At 49.9% G+C, this 20,542-nt stretch overlaps 1 protein-coding gene across 2 annotated transcripts; it reads right to left on the bottom strand.

Moving 5' to 3' along the window:
• Positions 1 to 4,484: 4,484 nt before the first annotated feature.
• Positions 4,485 to 15,775, bottom strand: SDS (serine dehydratase). Of its 2 annotated transcripts, XM_030939888.1 has the most exons (9): positions 15,657 to 15,766; positions 11,923 to 11,973; positions 11,627 to 11,781; positions 11,200 to 11,239; positions 10,828 to 10,967; positions 10,636 to 10,727; positions 9,284 to 9,511; positions 5,911 to 6,035; positions 4,485 to 5,189 (listed from the first exon to the last, which is right to left on the bottom strand). In XM_030939888.1, exons 2-9 carry the CDS (start codon positions 11,927 to 11,929, stop codon positions 4,981 to 4,983), a joined length of 996 nt encoding a protein of 331 aa, XP_030795748.1. In that variant the 5' UTR covers positions 11,930 to 11,973; positions 15,657 to 15,766; the 3' UTR covers positions 4,485 to 4,980. The 2 variants fall into 2 exon arrangements, with proteins under 2 accessions (XP_030795748.1, XP_010367071.1); XM_010368769.2 differs by lacking the exon at positions 11,923 to 11,973 and having other exon boundaries at positions 15,657 to 15,775.
• Positions 15,776 to 20,542: the final 4,767 nt, after the last annotated feature.

Here is a 20,542-nt window from a genome sequence, read left to right as displayed (position 1 = left end):
CCCCGTGCTGTGCTTCTTGGGGTGGCAGGGAAGCCGGGGTCAGCGCCTTTTTTCCTCTCAGGTTTGGGTTCTGTGCCATCATCCCCCATGCAGCCTCCTGTACAGCCCTCTGTCTGTCCTTCTATCCATCTGCCAGCATACTCACCCGCCATCCATCTGCACAGCCTCCCACCCACCCATCCATCTTCCATCCGTCCATCCACCTACCTATCCATTTATCATCCATCCACCTCACCATCCACCCACCCACCCACCCATCCACCCATCCACCCACCCATCCACCCATCCACCCACCCATCCACCCATCCACCCATCCAGCCAACCATTCAGCCTCTCCATCTGTCCATTTTCTTTCTTTCCTTTCCCTTCCTTTCCCTTCCTTTCCCTTCCTTTCCCTTCCTTTCCCTTCCTTTCCCTTCCTTTCCCTTCCTTTTCTTTTTTTCTTTTCTTTCTTAGGGAGTTTCACTCTGTTGCCCAGGCTGGAGTGCAATGGCGCAATCTCTGCTCACTGCAACTTCTGCTTCCCGGGTTCAAGTGATTCTCCTGCCTTAGCTTCCCGAGTAGCTGGGGTTACAGGCATGAGCCACCATGCGTGGCTAATTTTGTATTTTTAGTAGAGACAGGGTTTCACCATGTTGGTCAGGCTGGTCTTGAACTCCTGACCTCAGGTGATCCGCCCATCTCGGCCTCCCAAAGTGCTGGGATTACAGGTGTGAGCCCCCGTGCCTGGCCTCATCTGTCCATTTTCCATCCATTTACCCACCCACCCATTTATTCATCCAGCCATTCACTCATCCATCCACCAATGAGATCAGACAGGGAGAGAGCTTTTTATGTATTGATCTGTACACCACAGCATGGCTTATGAAGTTCTTACCTATCTATTTATTACCCATCCACCCACCCATTTATCTACCCACCCATTTATCTACCCACCCATTTATCTACCCACCCATTTATCTACCCACCCATTTATCTACCCACCCATTTATCCACCCACCCATTCATCCACCCACCCATTCATCCACCCACCCATTCATCCACCCACCCATTCATCCACCCACCCATTCATCCACCCACCCATTCATCCACCCACCCATTCATCCACCCACCCATCCATCCACCCACCCATCCATCCACCCACCCATCCAACTACCTATCCATCCACCCATCCACCAACCCATCCATCCATCCATCCACCCACCCAGTCATCTACCCACTCACCTATCCACCCATTCACCTACCTATTTGTCACCCATCCACCCATCAATCCATCCATCCAATCACCCATCCAACCATCAATCCAACCATTTTCATCTGTTCATTTTCCATCCATCTACCCGTTCACCCATTCACTCCTCCACCTACCTATCCATTTATCACCCATCTACCCATCTGCCCACCCACTCACCCATCCATCCATCCATCCATCCATCCATCCATCCATCCATCCTTCTAACCATTTATCCACCCATCCAACCATTTCCATCTGTTCATTTTCCATCCATCTACCCACACATTCACTCATCCATCTACCCACACATTCACTCATCCATCTACCTACCTATCCATTTATCATCCATCTACACACTCACCCATCCATCCATCCTTCCAACCATTTATCCACCCATCCAACCATTTCCATCTGTTCATTTTCCATCCGTCTACCCATCCACCCATTCACTCATCCATCCACCTATCCATTTATCACCTATATACCCATCCATCCACTCACTCACTCCATTCATCCATCCATCCATCCATCCATCCATTCATCTACCCACCCACCCATCCATCCATCCACCTACCTATTCATTTATCACCCATTCATCCACACACGCATCTGTGCAGATTCATTCATAACCATCCATTCATTCATATCCATCCATCCATTCATTCATCCAGATGTTTATGGAGCACCTATGTTCTGGGTCCTATTTGGGAGCCTTGTTAACCACCAAGACCTTCCTAAGCCATATTGTGGTGTACAGACTGATACAAAAAAAGGCTGTCTCCCTGTCTGATCTCATGCAGCCTGCCTTGGAGACAAGACTCTCCCAGTGTTGTGTGCTTGGAGAGAGGAAAGCACACAGCCCTGGAGTCAGAAACTTGGGTTTGAATTCTGTCTCCACCTCTTACTAGCTAGCTATGGACTCAACCTCTCTGAGCCTCAATTACCTCATCTGTGAAATGGGGTAATGGTGTGAGTAGCGTTTCCCTGGGGGATGTGATGCAGCCCACACAGGGCCTCATGCAGTCAGCATCTCTTCATTAGCAAACACTTATTGAACCCCTAGTACATGCCAGGCACTGTTATGAGGTCCAGGGGATACTTTATAACAAAAGGGACAAAAGCGTCCCTGCTTTTGTGAAGTTTACATTGGGGAGATAGTAAAAAAAAAATAATGAAATATGCAGTGTGTCAGTGCTGGTAAACGCGTGGAGAAAATAAAGCAAGGTTGGGGTATGGGGTTGGGAATTGACTTGTGGTTTTATCTTATTTTATTTTCCTTTTTATTATTTTTTTGAGACGGAGTCTCGCTCTGTCGCCAGACTGGAGTGTAGTGGCGTAATCCTGGCTCACTGCAACCTCTGCCTCCGGGTTCAAGTTATTTTTCCTTTTTGTAGAGACAGAGTCTCACTGTGCCAGCTAGGCTGGTCTTGAACTCCTGGGCTCAAGCAATCCTCCCGCCTCAGCCTCCCAAAGTGCTGGGATTACAGGCATGAGCCACCATGCCTGGCCAACTTGTGGTTTTAAAAACTAACTTTCTGTTGGTACATTTCCCAGTTCTTCAGAGTGTTTTCATACCTGAGTCTCTCTTACTTCTCAGGACAGCCCTGTTGGGAGAGGCTGCGGTTATCATTTATGTTTTACAGATGAGGAAGCAGGCTTGGGGCAGGGAGGTAATGTGCCCAAAGTCTGAAGACCTGGGCCCATCAGAGCCAGGATTGGAGCCCAGCCTGCCTTCCCCATCTCCTTGTGATAGTGCAGGCCTTGGTGAAACAGGCCACACCTACTGTGCTCCAGCCACTGAATCTTCACAGCCACTCCTGAGGCTGGGGCTTCCGGGAGACCCATTTTACAGATGAGCGAGTGGACACCCAGGTGGTGGTGCTCACCCAGGATCACTTTCTTATTCCCTAGAATGATTCCGGCTGCTTTCTGTTTTCCAGGAGGTGGGGGTGGTCATGAAGCCAGGCTGACTCTGCACAGAGCATAGGGGGGTGGTCATGCAGATGGTCCCCAACTGGGACATCAGCTAGCTCAGCAAAGGCGGGACCCACCTTTCCAGAGGCAGCTGTGAAGGCAGTGCCACTTGACTCTGAGCACTGAGTTTCCCACAATCCTCAGCTTTAAGATGGCTGCTGTAGGCACCTCTATTGCTGCTGCCTCCCTGAAGGGTAAGGCTCTGGCCAGCCGGTCAGCCCCTGCCCACAGTGCCCTGGTGCCTCCTCTAGCAGGCAGAGGTGTCTGCCTCACCCCTTTTGGGGGCTTCGTGCCCAGGCTGGACAGTGGAAGCTGGAGGCAGTCCTATTCCAGGCAGGCTTTGATCACTCAGATCTGTGTGATTTTTTTTTTTTTTTTTTTAAAGACAGAGTCTCACTTTTTTTGCCCAGGCTGGAGTGCAGTGGCGCAATCTCATTCACTGCAACCTCTGCCTTGTGGGTTCAAGCGATTCTCTTGTCTCAGCCTCCGGAGTAGCTGGGATTACAGGTGGACACCACCACGCCTGGCTAATTTTTGTATTTTTAGTAGAGACGGGGTTTCACCATGTTGGCCAGGTTGGTCTCGAACTCCTGGCCTCAAGTGATCCGCCTGCTTTGGCCTCCCAAAGTGCTACGATTACAGGCATGAGCCACTGTGCCCGGCTCTGAGTGACCCTTAAACTTCAGTTTGAACTTGGGGTCATCCAAAAAGTGCCCTGAGGGTGGGGTTCCCTTCATGCTCTGGAGCCAGCTCCAGTAATTCTTCTTTGAAGTATGATATGGGCTTCAGCACATTCTTTCGTTGGAAGAGATGGTTCCATGTTTGAGGAGGGTTTGCATGACATTGACTTCAAGTCCAACCACCCCTTCCCTCTCCCAGAGATGGCTGTCCAGTGTCAGCTCACACACCCCCTGGGGAGGGGGCCTCACTTCTTTACTTCCATTGGGTCTGTGATGAAATAATTCGACTTACCAGGAAGGACTTCCTATCAGAATGAAGTTGGCCGCCTCAGCTGCTTCTGCCTTCGGCGGAGGCAGCCTTTGTCCTACCCCAAGTCCCTCTTGTTTAGACACCTGCTTCCTGTGGTACAGGGATGCCCCTCTCCTGGCACACAAGACCAGCTGGAGTCAGGCTCCTGGCCTAACTCTGGGGCCCCAGTTGAGAACTGGGGCTGAGAGCAGACTTGGGGTCTGCTTATTAGAAGACCCCAAGGTCTTCCTTCTAAGGAAGGAAAGCAGGAAGGAAGACAGCTGATGATGGGAAAACGCACAGGATCTTTGTTTCATAAATATATTTTATTTTTTCAATGAAAAAGTTTGCACATTAGAAAAATTTGTAAGGGTCAGGGGTGGGCTTCCTGGGAGGATGGCTGAGATGGTTCCTCAACCCTGGATGGTGGCCCTGTTTACCTTCCCTGGGAACAAGTTCTCGGGCAGGGTCACAGCTTCGAGGAATTCCTCACTGCTGTGATTCAGGTCTGTCCCGTCCACCCTCCTCTGGGGACCTGGTGTGTTACTTGTGGGCACTTGTCACGCCAGCAAGTTGGCTAAGGTTGGGCACAGAGCAGTCACACAGATACCAAAAAGGTCCAGTTCATAGCCTCATTGACTGCCGACCTTTGGCATCTGTATAGTGGGCTCCTGATAACAAGAAGTTAACTTGCACCCGGGCCACAAGCGCTCAACCAAACATACATCGAGGCGCTGGATAAAACTCCAGCCCCTCCGGGGTCTCCTTGGCTAGGAGAGGACAGATCGGTAAGGGGTCCGTCATCACTTGGGCAACCCATTTGTCATGCCCAGCTGTTCCTTGAGCGCCCGCAGCTGGGCCAGGCTGATGTTGCTGCCCCCACAGACGATGACCACGAGGGATGGCAGCGGGGCTTGGAGATTCCCCTCCCGTTGGAGCTTCTGGATCACGTGGCTGTAGACAGCAGCCAGGGCTGCCCCGCAGGCGGGCTCCACCAGGATCTTCTCATCATCTGCCAGAGAAGGGGAGTGACAGGGGCATGGCCTGAGTTTCCCAGGGTGCACAGGAGCTGACAGGCCATTGGCAGGACTTGGGAATACTGAGCCAATCAGCTCTCAGCCCTGGCTGCAGACGCAGGTCCTGGACCAAACATCCCGTTATCACCCTGAATTGGCCCTTCCAAGCCTGAGCCAGGGCCTGGGTTTCATTATGAGTGCTAACACTGATAGAATGAGTGTGGTTGTGTGAGCACTGTGTTGAGAAGAATTCTGAGGCATCATCTGAGCAAGAGTTCCATGGTTGATTAGCCAAGTGTGCAGCAGGTACAGAAGCATAAATGGTACTATTTTTTTCTCTCTTTTTTGCCATCCCTGCCCTAGACTGAACCCAGAAAGAGTCCAACCTAGTTACAGACCCACCTCTGAATGAATCCAACTCTGAGCCCCATGTTTTCCTTTTTTACTTTGGCTACCAGAAAACCCAGAAGCATGATTTTAAATACTGTTTTCTGCTGCTATGGTTATCAGGCTTACTTTTCTATTATGTGTGGTTTTTGCTCTTCTATGTCTACACTGCATTGTATTACCTTCCGTTAATGGAAGGTTCTAGAGAGAGATGGAAGACAGAACTGTGGAGAAAATTTGGGGTGAGTGGGATCCCCAGTGGCACACCAAGTGGACAGCCACTTAGCTCCTGAGTCAGCAGGTCAGGTCACGAGAGGACCTGGCACATACCCACAAACTTCTCAATGGCGGCCACAGCCTCCTGGTCCGAGATAACTTCAGAGAAAATGGGGTGTTCCTGAAACAGCTTCAGGGCCTGAGCCCCCACAGTCTTCACACCCAGGGCCTTGGCAACACTGAGAGAAGTGGGAACCCAGAAGAGGATGGGAGTGGGGGAAACAGGAGAGATGGGGGCAGGGAGGGAGAGAAGGAGATGGATGTGAGATGGAGAAGGCAATGAATCCTTGGGCAAGGGGGACAGGTGTCACCTCTGCAGCCGCAAAGCCCTGAAAAGCCTCAGGGATCCCCCAACCAAGTGGGGTCTTCTAATGTGAGAGCGTTTGAATTGGCACCACATAGTATATTCTTTATTATCACTATTTTTAATTTTTTTCAGACTGGGGGGTGTCACTATGTTGCCCAGGATGGTTATTTTTGGTTTTTTTTTTTTTTTTTTTTTTTTTTTTTTTTTTTCGTGGAGTCTTGCTCTGTTGCCCAGGCTGGAGTGTGCAGTGGTGCAATCTCGGCTCACTGCAATCTCTGCCTCCTGGGTTCAAGCAATTCTCCTGCCTCAGCCTCCCGAGTCGCTGGGACTACAGGTGCCCAACCACGCCTGGCTAATTTTTGTATTTTTAGTAGAGATGGGGTTTCACCATGTTGACCAGGCTGGCTTCAAACTCCTGACCTCAGGTGATCCACCCACCTTGGCCTCCCAAAGTGCTGGGATTACAGGCATGAGCCGCCATGCCCAACCCCAGGCTGGCCTTGAACTCCTGGGCTCAAGTGATCCTCCTGCCTTGGCAGAGCATCATATTCTGATCAACACTAAGTCAGGAGCAAATGCCTAAGAGGACCCTTGTTGTTCCCCGATAGGACTCCCTGCCTTTGCTCCAGGTTGCAACCTCTACCTGGTTAACCCTCATAAGGCTTAGCACCACTCTGCCTGCCCACATCCTGCTCTGTCCTTCAAGGCTCAGGATTAAGGCCACCTCCTCCAAGGAGTCCTCCCGGGAGAGTACTGAGTCCCACCGCCCTATGTGGAATTCTCAAATGGTACTCCCCTATAGTAACAAGCGCCCCAACTACTTTTTGAGAAAGCATTAGGTGCCAAGCACTTTACAAGCATTATTGAATTCACACAAGAACCCTGTTGTTGTTAATTGGTTTGATTTTGGGTAGGGGAAACTGAGGCAGAGAGTGTACAGTCATTTGCCCAAGGTCACACACCTAGGGAGTGCTGGAGCTGGGGCTGCAAGCAGGATCTGTATAACTTCAAGACCTGCGCTGGTAACCAATGTGTTGGCGCTGTCCCCAGCCCCCTGGGGTGACTACTGGCTCTGTTCCCAGCTCAACTGCCCCCTCTCCCTTCCCCAGGAGCATCTTGAGGGCCTCGGCCACCTCAACCCTCAGTAGCACGTGGTTTACAGTAGGCACTCAGCCATGACGTCTTCAGTCCCTACAGTGTGGGACACAGAAGCTCCAGATGCCAGGCTCAGAAAGCCGGAAGAAGTTCTTATCTGGCTGGATTCAGTCTTCCCTATCTGTAGTGGAGACTGTTGTCTGCCCTGGTGTCTTTTCTAGCTGCACATATGATCACCTGTTATAAAGACATTTCTCAGCCTCTCTGGCAGCTGAATGTGGCCATGTGACTACGTTCAGGCCAACAAAAGGTAAGTGGAAGTGTTGTGTCTGTCTTTGAAGGTTGGAGCATAGCCTTCTGCCCTTGCTTCCCCCTCCCTACCACATGGAATGTGGGTGTGATAGCTGGCACTCAGGCAACCATTTTGGACCAAAAGGCTACATGCTAAGGATAATGGGGAAACAAACTCAATGGACCCGGGGACCTGACTTTTCATGGTGAAGTTCAATCTCATCTAAGCCACTGTTATTTGGGGCTTCTGTGTAATGGGGCCAAGGCCTAATCCTAATTAAATACTATCTATCGGTCAGGTGTGGTGGCTCATGCCTTTAATCCCAGCACTTTGGGAGGCTGAGGTAGGCAGATCACCTGAGGTCAGGAGTTTGAGACTAGCCTGGCTAACACAGTAAAACCCCATTTTTACTAAAAATACAAAATTAGCCAAGTGTCATGGCACTTGCACTCCAACTGGCACTTGCACATGCCATTGCACTCCAGCTTGGGCAACGAGAGCAAAACTCCGTCTCAAAACAAACAAACAAACATACAAACAAACAAAAACTATCTATCAAAGGTTTGGGGCTTGGATATGAACTCCTTAGGAGCAAGACTTGGGTTTATGCGCCACTCTCTCCCCAGATCAGCCAGTGTCTTGCACACAATAGGGGCTCAGTAAATAGTTGGCAAAGTAATGAGGTATGTAAAACCTTGCCACAGAGGACTCAGTAAATGATTCCTATGAGGCCTGCCTGCCTCCCTCCCTCCCTCCCTCCCTCCCTCCCTCCCTTCCTTCCTTCCTTCCTGCCTCCCTCCCTCTCTTCTTTTATTCTTTCTTTCTCTTTCTTTTTCTTTCTTTCCTTCTTTCTTTCTCTCTTTCTTTCTGTTTCTTTCCTTCTTTCTCCCTCCCTCTCTCCCTCCCTCCCTCCCTTCCTTTTCTTTCTTTCTTTCTTTCTTTCTTTCTTCTTCTTTCTTTCTTTCTTCTTTCTTCTTTCTTTCTTTCTTTCTTTCTTTCCTGTCTTTCTTTCTTTCTTTCTTTCTTTCTTTCTTTTTCCTTTTCTCTTCCTTTCCTTTCCCTTCCTTCCTCCTTCCCTCCCTCCCTCCCTCCCCCTCCCTCCCTCCCTCCCTCCTTCCTTCCTTCCTTCCTTCCTTCCTTCCTTCCTTCCTTCCTTCCTTCCTTCCCCCCCCTTCCTTCCTCCCTTTTTCTTTGTTTCTAGACAGGGTCTTGCTCTGTCACCCAGGCTGGTGTGCACTGGCATGATCATGGCTCACTGCAGCATCAGCTCCTGGGCTTAAGCAATCTTCCCACCTTAGCCTTCTGAATACCTGGGACTATGGGTGTGTGCTACCACGCCCAGTTAGTTAAAAAACAAAACAAAACAGAAACAAAAACAAAAAAACAACTTTTTTTAGAGGTGGGAATCTATGTTGCTCAGGCTGGTCTTGAACTCCACCTCAAGTGATCTTCCTGCCTCAGTCACCTAAAGTGCTGGGATTACAGGCACAAGTCACTGTGCCCAGCCTCATATGAGGCTTTTCATGTGAGGAAGTGTGACATGGTGGAGTCACACAGACTTGGGCTTGAGTCCAAGCTGTACCACTCACTGGATGTGACCCTGGGCAAGTGATCAAAGCCTCCATTTCCTCGTCTGTAAAACAGGCTAACATCAGGATCTATCTCGAAGCCAGACCTAAAGGGGACTCCCCAGTGCTTGCTGGACACCTGAGGGAGGCACCCCAGCTGCTCACCTGGTGATCTTGGGCAGGGAGACGAGCTTGCCTGCGGTGGTGGCGGCGTGGAAGCTGTGGGCGCCAAAGGTCTCCATGGCGATGACAGGCACGTCCCCCCAGCCCACCTCCTGCAGCCCCTGGACCACTCCACACAGCAGGCCCCCACCGCCCACCGACAGTGCGATGGCCCCCGGCTTTTCCCACAGTGCCTCCTTCAGCTCTTTCACGATGGAAGCGTGGCCTTCCCTGGAGGGTGGGGAGAGGGGGTGGCGGGTCAGGGCCAGGCTTCCTGGAGACACCAGCTCAGGTTTGCACCGGCCTCATCCCAGCTGATGGGACCTGGAGCTACTTCCCTCCCCACCCGCCACCTCGGCTTCCAGCTGCCAGCATCTGTGTCTCTACCTGAGGACTTTCTGTGGCCACCTGAGCTATCTGCAAACAGAGTCAGGAGATGGCAGTCCCTTAGAGGAGCCCTCAACCAACGGCCACGGGTCGGCATACAAACTCCCCTGCTCCTTCTCCCAGGGAGAGGGAAACTGTGGCCCACCTTCTATACTGGCTCCCAGGGTCCCCAAGGGATTAAGCTCCAGCCACCCACAGTGGCCACCTGCCCCTGAAAGTCCCCTTCCTGACATTTTGGGCTGGATGATAGAAAAAGAAAAAAGCAAGCCCTCTTCCTTCCCTGGCTCACTCCCCCACTCCCCCACTGAATCGCCTCCCAAATAAACTCCTTTCCCTGAAACCTTTGTCCCTGGGTCTGCTTCCAGGAGGACTCAACTGCTGACACTTGGACACCTGCGTGCTTGCATGTTCAGCCTTGGGTGTGTTGTGTGTGCAGACATGGAGAATGGGCATTTGGTGCACATGTGTGTGCACCTGCTGCTGCACCTGGGTGTAACATGTGAACATGTGTGTTTCTTCTTTCTTTCTTTTTTTTTTTTTTTTGAGATGGAGTCTCACTCTCTTACCCAGGCTGGAGTGCAGTGGTGCGATCTTGGCTCACTGCAACCTCCACCTCCTAGGTTCAAGCGATTCTCCTGCCTCAGCCTCCCTGGTAACTGGGATTACAGGCATGTGTTACCACGCCCGGGTAATTTTTGTATTTTTAGTAGAGATGGGGTTTCACCATGTTGGCCAGACTGGTCTCAAACTGCTGACCTCAAGTGATCCTCCCACCTTGGCCTCCCAAATTCTGGGATTACGGGTGTGAGCCACTGTGCCCCGCCTCAGTGTGCTTCTACATGGTGGTGTGTGCACACATGTGCAGCTGCTGTGCATGAGGATGTGATGATGTGCATCATAGCAATGCCTGCCCAGTGATATAGGGTAGTGGCTGCCACCCCCACCGAGTGACTGTGAACTCCACATACCAGATGAGGGGGTCGTCAAAGGGGGGAATGTAGACCCAGCCTGGGTTGTTCTTCGCTAGGGCCTTGGCCAGCTCGAAGGCTTCATCCAATAACTGCAAAACCACAGGGGAGATGGGAGGGGGTGAGGCACAGGGGGGACCCTGCTCAGCCACCAGGTACCCTCTCTCTGCCCTGCCCTGGGTCGGCACTCACCTCACCCACCACCTTGACTGTGGCACCTTCATTCTTGAGGCGCTCAATGGTGAGAGCGGGTGTGGTGCTGGGCACAACGATGGTGGCGGGGATGCCCAGTTGCCTGGCTGCATATGCAGCCGCCATGCCTGCATTTCCCGCTGCCAGGGTCAGGGGTGGAGAGGGTGTCAGTACGGGAGCATCTGGGAGCCCAGGCAGGACTGCTTGCCCTCTACTGGGGGCTCTGGAGTTCCCCCCTCACCTCCCCACCCTGGGTGACTGCTGGCCATTGAAAACACTGGCACATTGCTGGGGAAACCAGGGCTCAGAGAAGCGGAGTACCTGACCCCAGGACACACAGCAGAGGACAGGATGGGGAAGCAGGTCACTTACCCGAGGAGCAGACAAAATGTGCACAGCCTTGCTTGGCCCACTGTGGAGACAACAGGAGAGGCACTCAGGCCCACCTCCCAGTCATTGCCTGTGCTCTTCCTGTCCACCTGGAATACCTGCCAGACCTTTCCTTCACTCGGAATTCGTTCTACCCTTGTCTGAGACTGCACCTCCCCTCTCCAAAGAGACCGGCTCAGGAAGGGGTGGAGGAAAACAGGTGACTGATGGCTCTGGGATCAGTCCTGAGGGACCCTCCTGGAGGGGCACCCCTCAACCAGAGGAAGCCCTAATGGTGGACGCTCAGTCATTGTGGGGAGTCAGTAGGCTTATCCCACAATGACTTTAATTTCACACAGCACTGGCCCTGCCCTGGTGAGAAAGGAGGACCTGCCACCCCTGTCTAGATGATGCTGACCCGGTCCCATACCCTCTTGCAGAAGTGCCCAATGCCCCGGATCTTGAAGGAGCCGGAAGGCTGGGCACTGTCCATCTTGAGGTAGACGCTGGTGCCGGCCACTTTGGACAGGGCCATGCTGTCACGGATGGGGGTCCTCACGTGCAGGGGTTCTCCGGACATCATGACTGGCAGAAACGAAGGAAACCCAGAGGGTTAGGAGAGCCGGCCAGAGTGATCCCTTCCTTCGCTTCCCAGCAAGCCAAGCAAGGGCTCAGATCAGACAGCATCCTGGAGACCTGGGCTCTAATCGCAAGTGGGCCACCTACTCGCCATGTGACAGCAGACAGGTAATCACGCTTTGGCCTCAGCTCTGTCATCTGTAAAATGGGGACAGGTATCACCTTCCACTCCTGACTTCTCACACATTTGCTGGGAGGCTGAAGAGATAACACTCAAACCTTGTAGCTTTCAAAATGCATGAGGTGAGGCTGGGCACAGTGGCTCATGCCTGTAATCCCAGCACTTAGGGAGGCCGAGGTAGGTGGGTCACAAGGTCAGAATTTCGAGACTAGCCTAACCAACATGGTGAAACCCCATCTCTACTAAAAATACAAAAAATTAGCTGGGCATGGTGGTGTGTGCCTGTAATCCCAGCTCCTTAGGAGGCTGAGAAAGGAGTATCACTTACTTGAACCCAGGAGGCGGAGGTTGCAATGAGCAAGATCGCACCATTGCACTCCTGCCTGGGCAACAGAGCAAGACTCTGTCTTGATAAAAAAAAAAGAGGAAGAAGAAAAAAAAGAATTAGCCAGGCATGGTGGCAGGCGCCTGTAATCCCAGATACTCAGGAGGCTGAGGCAGGAGCATCACTTGAACCTGGGAGGTGGAGGTTGTAATGAGCCAAGATCGAGCCACTGCAGTTCATCCTGGGCAACAGAGTTAGACTGCTTCTCCAAAAAAAAAAAAAAAAAGGCTATCTATCTATGCAAAAATCCAGGGACACCCACACACATATCCACACACACATACTCCATCCACACACACATACTCCATCCACACACACATGATCCACCCCCACATACAATCCATCCACCACTCACGATCCATCCACACACACACTTATCCATCCCCACACACACAATCCATCCACACGCACACATATAGTCCACGTTTCTTTTAGTTTTTAAATTTTTTTATTTGAATTTTGTTGTTGTTGTTGTTCACATGTTTCCATGTGCACAGAGCATCTTGGAAAACCGCATGACAGACTGGCCAGGGTGGGGCTTTTGAGGAGAGCTGGCCCTCGGGATCATAGCACCCACCTTTTGCACGGTCTGAATGTTTTACCATGTGCCTCTATTACTTACTTAAATGCATACATTAAAAAAAAAAAAAACCTGGCAGCTGGCTCTTCTGACATGCAATTCCAAGTATCTTGGCTTAAATGGACGATCCCAGGACCCAGCAGAATGCCTGACTCATAGTAGATGTTCAATAAATATTTATTTAAAAAAAAGACAACCCTAACTTTTGGGAAGCCCAATACTCAGGAAAAGCTCTTTCATAATTACTAATTTTGTCATAATTATTCTATCATTGACTAATCACTTAACTTTTAAATTTTATTTATTTATTTATTTATTTATTTATTTATTCTGGTAGAGGTGGGGTCTTGCTATGTTGGCCAGGCTGGTCTCCAACTCCTGGTCTCAAGCGATCTGCCCGCCTAAGCCTCCCAAACTATTGGGATTACAGGCATGAGCCACAGCACCTGGCTTGCTGTTGTTTTAAGTCACATTTTGGGTAGTTTGGTACACAGCAACAGGAAGCAGACTATTAACATAATTTGCCCAAAGTCACACTGTGAGTGAGGCAGGGAGGCAGGATTTGAACTCACCCAGGAGCAGTTGGCTCCAGGGCTCAGGCTCTCTCTGAGACCCATGGGCGTGGCTCAGGCTCCCACTTCTGGGATGGGCTCTCGGGGATGAAGCAGTTGGGGTAGCCTGGGGTCTAGCCACAGCCACATCTACCCACCCAACCTTTCCATCTCCCCCACCTTCCGCTGAGAGTCCCAGGGCGGATTTGATTCTCTTCAACTTGGGCCCGGCCAGAAGAGATCAGCAGGCGTTGGCTGAGGGGTGTTCTGGTTCCCCCTCCCGCCACCATCCCCCCTCCTGCCACCATCTCAGAAGGCCAGGCAAGGGTGGCTAGCCAGAGACCCATCTCCAATGCCTCCTTATCCAGCCCCCTGTCCCGGGCACTCCTGAACTGGACATCCATCCCCCCGTCCCAGAATGAGCCAGACATCCCTTGGTCAGAGGGAGAATAAGGGGTGGAGATCCCAACTGCCCCACCAGCCTTAGCATTCCCTAACTAGGTCACCCCTTTTCTATCTGAATTAACTGACATTCGGGGCCTGGGAGGGGAACTTGAACAGATACCCTCTCTCTGCTGGATCTCTTGAATAAAAGTCAGAGACTGGGGCACACTTCAAAACAGGATGTCCCCAAATCGGAATGAACTTTCAGCTCCTGGAGCTTAATCCCCAAACAATGGGATCCTGGTTTTTATTTATTTATTTGTAGAGAATCTCCCTCTGTCGCCCAGGCTGGAGTGCAGTGGTGTGATTTCAGCTCACTGCAACCTCCACCTTCTGGGTTCAAGCGGTTCTCCTGCCTCAGCCTCCCGAGTAGCTGGGATCACAGACGTGCACCAGCACGCCCGACTAATTTTTGCATTTTTAATGGAGACAGGGTTTCACCATGTTGGCCAGGCTGGTCTCGAACTCCTGACCTCAAGTGATCCACCTGCCTCAGCCTCCCAAGTGCTGGGATTACAGGCGTGAGCCACTGGACCCAGTTCTGACTGACTTGACATTAAAGGCCGGTGTAGGTCACCAAGGCCTGGCCTCAGGGACAACCGGGGTGGGAGTCGGAGGAGCCGGCCACGGAGACCCTTTTCAGGTGGATTTGGGGCACCATTTGTCCCAGGCGGTGCCGTGGGATATCTTCAGGTAAAAGGCCAGGGCTCCCTCTGCAGGCAGCCCCTTCTCTGCCACGGCTTTCCGTGAAGCGAGCATCCGTTAACCGCATCCAGCCTGCCAGTCCCACCCTGCCCCAAGGATCAGAAGACTTCAGAAGACATTGTGCCTGGAGAGGAGGAGGGAGGCCCTGAAGCTGCTGTCTGCCCACCCGACTTCGGCAGTCGGAAGCCGCCTTGCCTCTCACTTGGTTCGCAGTAAGCATTCAGCCGGTATGAACTGTTATGAAATCTGGGCTAGGCACCTTAAGTGCAGGTCATCCTTTCACCCCCACAACCACCTGAGGAGGAAGGCGCTACACTCATCCCCATTCTACAGATGTGGAAGCTGAGGCACAGAACTGGACACAAACTCAGACAGTGTTTAGGCCCAACTGGCTCTTTTTAAAAAATTTGAGACAAGGTCTTGCTGTGTCACCCAGGCTGGAGTGCAGGGGTGCAATCATTGCTCGCTGCAGCCTCGACCTCTTGGCCTAAAGCGATCCTCCCAACTCAGCCTCCCCAGTAGCTGGGACTACAGGCGTGCACCACCACACTCTACTAATTAAATTCTTTTTTTAGGTCAGGAGTTCGAGACCAGCCTGGCCAACATGGTGAAATCCCATCTCTACTAAAAATACAAAAATTAGCCAGGCGTGGTGGCACACACCTGTAGTCCCAGCTACTCGGGAGGCTGAGGCAGGAGAATTGCTTGAACCCAGGAGGCGGAGGTTGCAGTGAGCCCAGATTGTGCCATTGTACTTCAGCCTGGGTGACAGAGTGAGATCTCTGTCTCAAAAAAAAAAAAGTTTTTTTTTTTTTTGTAGAGACGGGGGTCTCACTCTGTTGCCCAGCTCAGTCTTGAACTTGTGGCCTCAAGCAACCCTCCCGCCTCAGCCTTCCAAAGTGTTGGGATTATGGACATCTGCCACCATGCCCAGCCTTGATGGACTCTTTCTATGCCTCTCTGTTCCCCTGGGAAACCACAGGCTAGCCCAGGACACTCCAGTCCTGAGGTGGGACTGAGGATGGGGCCACTTACCCGACAAAGGTGATGGGTCTGAGCAGCAAACAGAGCCAAGCCAGCGAGGGAGGGAGGGATCAACTGAGTAGATAGTCCACAAAGAGAGGGGGCTGAGGACCGGTGGGCAGTCTTCTGAATGGTCCCAGGGGCTACCCAGTCCTGGGCTTTATTCCCCTGGCACCTCCGGGCAGCCAATGGGACCCTGGGGCTGGCTACACCCTCCCTCCTCGCCGCCAGGATCCACCCCCCTGGCTCGAGGCCACTGGGGCTCTCAGAAGGGAGGGGGAATCTGGCCAAGCTTTCTTCTTTGGCAGCTTCCTCCTGCCTTTCCCACAACCCATTCCTCCTCCCTCTTTCCACTTCCTCTTTCTGTCCTCAGTTTTGTGAAAGAAAAATAAAAAACTGGGACCCCAACTCACTATACGAAAAGAAAAAAAATTAAGCTAAAAGCTGAGTCATGCAAGAAACTGCCTATCCTTTAGTTCCTAAGCAGATAGCATCAGATGAAAGGTTAAATATTGGCCTGGCATTTTGGGAGGCCGAGGAGGGTGGATCACCTGAGGTCAGGAGATCGAGACCAGCCTGGCCAACATGGTGAAACCCCATCTCTACTAAAAATACAAAAATCAGCGGGGTGTGGTGGCACGTGCTACTCAGGAGGCTGAGGCACAAGAATTGCTTGAACCTGGCAGGTAGAGGTTGCAGTGAGAGGAGATCTCGCCACTGTACTCTAGCCTTTGCAGCAACAACAACAACAAAAAAGGTTAAATATCCCCACAGGTCGCTACTCTATGTTCACCTTATCTTATGTAAGCCACGATTTATTGAGATCAAGACAAATACATAATTGACTATTTCCCTATCTGCCCCTCTTCTCTTGCAAACTGTGGATTTGGTAATGTGACCATACCTTCCTTCTTTCCCCTCCAGCTTGCTTTTCTCGTTTAAATACTGACACCCTAAAGTCATGTCTGGAGAAAAGCACAGACCTGTCTCCCAGATGCGTTCTTAACCTTGGCAAAACAAACTTCTAAATGGATTGAGACCTGTCTCAATCTTTTTGATTCTTTTTGACTTACAGATTGGAGACTCATGAAAGGGACGCTGGGTGGAGGTGGCCCTGACCTTTGACTAATTTCCTATTGGTGCTTGGTACCAGCTTGAGCTTTTTTTTTTTTTTTTTTCCTTTGAGACAGGGTCTTGCTCTGTCACTCAGGCTGGAGTGCAATGGCATGATCTCAGCTCACTGCAACCTCCATCTCCTGGGTTCAAGCGATTCTCCTGTTTCAACCCCCCAAGTAACTGGGAGTATAGGCATGTGCCACCACACCCGGCTAATTTTTTGTACTTTTAGTAGAGATGGGGTTTCACCACGTTAGCCAGGCTGGTCTTGAACTCCTGACCTCAAGTGATCCACCTGCCTCGGCCTCCTAGAGTGCTGGGATTACAGGCGTGAGCCATCGCGCCGGCCTTGAGCTATCTTGATTCCCCCCCAAAATAAGACAATTTGCTGAGGCCTGGGAGCTCCCCACCTCCAGAGAACTCCTGATCTCCCAGAATTGGTTGATATCTAAGGTTGATTTCCCTGAACAGCTCCTTTTCTGCGTTTTACTAGTTTTCAACAAGGAAGGTGAGTTTTCCGGCTTCCATGATGATGGCAAGCAGGCAACTCCTTTCTGGAGTTTCCCTTGTGTCCGGCAGGGAAGGCAAGTGTGAGTTTTCCTTGCTTCTAGGATGGTAGGCAGCAGTCTTCAGCCTGGCTCCCATGACTAGAAGTTAGGATTAACAACCAGCTGGTCTTCATTTTGCCCTACTTTTAGAGCACTCAGTAATTGCATAAATTGCTCGACTGTTTCCTTTGCTTAACTGTTTTTGTTCCTGTTGTTTTTGTTGTTTTGGTCTGTTTTTCATCGGATTGGACCAGCTCCACTTGACTTGGTCAAATATGAAGGAAAGTTTCAAATTATGGTGAACAAGGTCTTATGAATCGGCTAAATTCCCGCAGCAAGGAAAAAGAAAAAAAAAAAAAAAAAAAGGAAAAAGAAAAAAAAGAGAGAGAAGGATTTTGATGACCTGAGGGGCATTATTTACATAACAAGGCCATCTTTTGCTAGCGAAGCCAAACTGAAAGAGGCTACTGGCTGTCACCTCACTCTAGTTCAGTAGCTAAGATTCTGTCCCTTTTTCACCACCGTGGCCTGGGCTTGGTTCCTAAATCAAGTCCTTTCTGGTTTGATATTTGTGTTACTTTTGAAATATCAGCAGTTTGTCCCAGCTAAAATATGGTAATGAGATTTAAAAGGATTTTTTAAAGAGCTCAATGGTTAAAAGCTTAATTAAAGGCTGTATCCAAGATGTGTATATGTGTGTGTGTGTGTATGTGTGTGTGTGTGTGTGTATTTGTTTATTTATTTATAGGACCTTAATGCATTTTTTTCTCTCCTAGGATCTGTTTTTTTTTTTTTTTTTTTTTTGAGATGGAGTCTTACTCTGTTGCCCAGGCTAGAGTGTAGTGGTATGATCTCAGCTGACTGCAACCTCCACTCCCTGGGTTCAAGTGGTTCTCCTGCCTCAGCCTCCCAAGTGGCTGGGATTACAGGCGCACGCCACCACATTGGGCTATATTTTTTGTATTTTTAGTAGAGACATGATTTCACCATGTTGGCCAGGCTGGTCTTGAACTCCTGGCCTCAAGTTATTCACTGGCCTTGGGCTTCCAAGGTGCTGGGATTACAGGTGAGAGCCACCACACCTGGCCGGGATCTTGTGTTTTGAGAAAAAGTTTTATTTTTTCTTCTCAGTTGACTGAATTCTGTTTTCTCCAATTTACTTCTGCCTGTCTCCTTTCTCTTGCTGCCCCTACAGCTCGAGGAACCTAAAATAATTTCTGACAGCTTGGGATTCCTTAAGGAAAACAGAGAAGGTGCCAGACTCCTTTTTGGGGAGAAACCTCTGTTTTTCCTTATGGATCCCTAAGAGTATAAACAGATAAGTTCCTCTCAGATCTTCAACTGCTTGCTTTTGTAGTGTGTTACCTGATTTCTTTTTTGACTAAAATCGTTATTACAATGGGGACTACTCTTGGATGTTTAAAATAAGAGAGGATCTGGATGTGGGTCTAGTTATATTAAAAAAATCTTTTTTAAAGATAAGAGAGGGTATGATTTAGACACTTAGAGAAATGTCTTTGCAACAAAGTGCACTGTAAAAGCATCACGCAGCCTAGGTCCACCATGTCATTCTCTTTGGAGACCCAGGATTCACTGTGGGCTCTGCCCAGAGCTCCAAGTTCCAGTTAAAAGATAGAAACTAAATTTAAAACTACCTATCCAAATAAAGTAGATTTATTTGGTAGATTTCTATAACTTTATGTTTGATTTGCTTTTTCTTTTTTTTTTTTGAGACTCTGTTGCTCAGGCTGGAGTGCAATGGTGCGATCATGGCTCACTGCCACCTTGACTTCCCAGGCTCAAACAATCCTCCCACCTCAGCCTCCCAAGCTGGTCTTGAATGCCTGAGATGGGAGGAGGTGAAGCCATCTCCCATCTCAGCCTCCTAAAGTGTTGGGATTACAGGTGTCAGCCACCATGCCGGCTGTGGCATCCATTTTAAATCTCTCTAACACACCCAGACTCTCTTTCCTCACTTTCTGTACTTTGAGATAAACATTTTGCTATCTGATTTTCATTTAAGAGTTGTTTATTTAGTACGTAAATTTAGGGCTATCTAGCTGGCAGTTGCCTAGGGTAATGAAACAGGTTATCCAGAAATTAGAGGTTGGACTGAGCGTGGCGACCAGCACTAATTCCAGTACGTTGGGAGCCCGAGGTGGGAAGATGGCTTGAGCCCAGGAGTTCGACACCAGCTTGGGCAACATAGTGAGAACTCATCTCTACAAAAAATAAAAAATTAGCTGGGTGTGGTGGCCTCCACCTATAGTCCAAGCTACTTGGAAGGCTGAGGTGGGAGGATCACTTGAGCCTGAGTGGTTGAGGCTGCAGCGAGCCAAGCCCACACCACTGCACTCCAACCTGGGCAACAGAGTGAGACCCTGTCTCAAAAAAAAAAAAAAAAAAAAAGGAAAGAAAAGAAAAAAGAAAAGAAAAAGAAATTAGAAGTCTTAAATAGGAGGAAAAAAAAGGAAGTCTTATGAATTTATAAGCTCTCCCTCTGTGTCTAATACATGTATATATATGTGTGTTGTATATCTAATGTTACTACTAAAAGTAGATAAAAAGAGCTTTAATGAAGTGATTTAAAGAAAAAAGTACTTAAATCAGATACTTTATCAGAAAAATAGAGACTCTAAGCCCAAATGATTTCTCAGGTTCACAAAACTTGGGACACCAATTCACTCTGCCAAAATTGAGCTGGAAGCTGAGTCACGTAAGAAGCTGCCTTTCTTTTCATTCCTAAGTAGAGAGCTACAGCAGAAGCTTAAATATCCCCCACAGCTACTCTATGTTCACCTTATCTTACGTAAACTGCTGATTTACTGACTTGAGACAAACACAGACCTGACTAGTCCCCTACCTGCTCCTTTTCTCTTGAAACATGTGGATTCAGTAGTGTGACCGCACCCCTTCCAGTTTCCAGCCTGCTTTTCCCCTTTAAATATGGAAGACCTAAAATCATCTATGGAGAAAGGCATGGACCTGTCTTCTAGTCACACCCTCGCCCTTAACTTTGGCAAAATAAACTTTTAAATTGATTGAGAACTGCCTCAGATACTTCCCTTTTTTTTCCTTTTTTGAGATGGAGTCTCACTCTGTCGCCCAGGCTGGAGTGCAGTGGTGAGATCTCGGCTCACTGCAACCTCTGCCTCCTGGGTTCAAGCAATTCTCCTGCCACAGCCTCCTAAGTAGCTGGGATTACAGGTGCCCACCACCATGCCCAGCTAATTT

The sequence above is a fragment of the Rhinopithecus roxellana genome, chromosome 10 (genome assembly GCF_007565055.1).
Source record: "Rhinopithecus roxellana isolate Shanxi Qingling chromosome 10, ASM756505v1, whole genome shotgun sequence".
Classification (NCBI taxonomy): domain Eukaryota; kingdom Metazoa; phylum Chordata; class Mammalia; order Primates; family Cercopithecidae; genus Rhinopithecus; species Rhinopithecus roxellana.
Note: the sequence above shows the minus strand (reverse complement) of the source record. Positions and strands in the feature narration are given on the sequence as shown.

Coding starts and splice junctions, on each gene's coding strand:
- SDS (XM_030939888.1), bottom strand. Junction 10,728..10,827: donor CAGTCAAGGTGGTGGGTGAG/GTGAGTGCCGAC, acceptor GTGGTTTTGCAG/TTATTGGATGAAGCCTTCGA. Junction 5,190..5,910: donor CGCCATTGAGAAGTTTGTGG/GTATGTGCCAGG, acceptor CTTCTCTGGCAG/ATGATGAGAAGATCCTGGTG.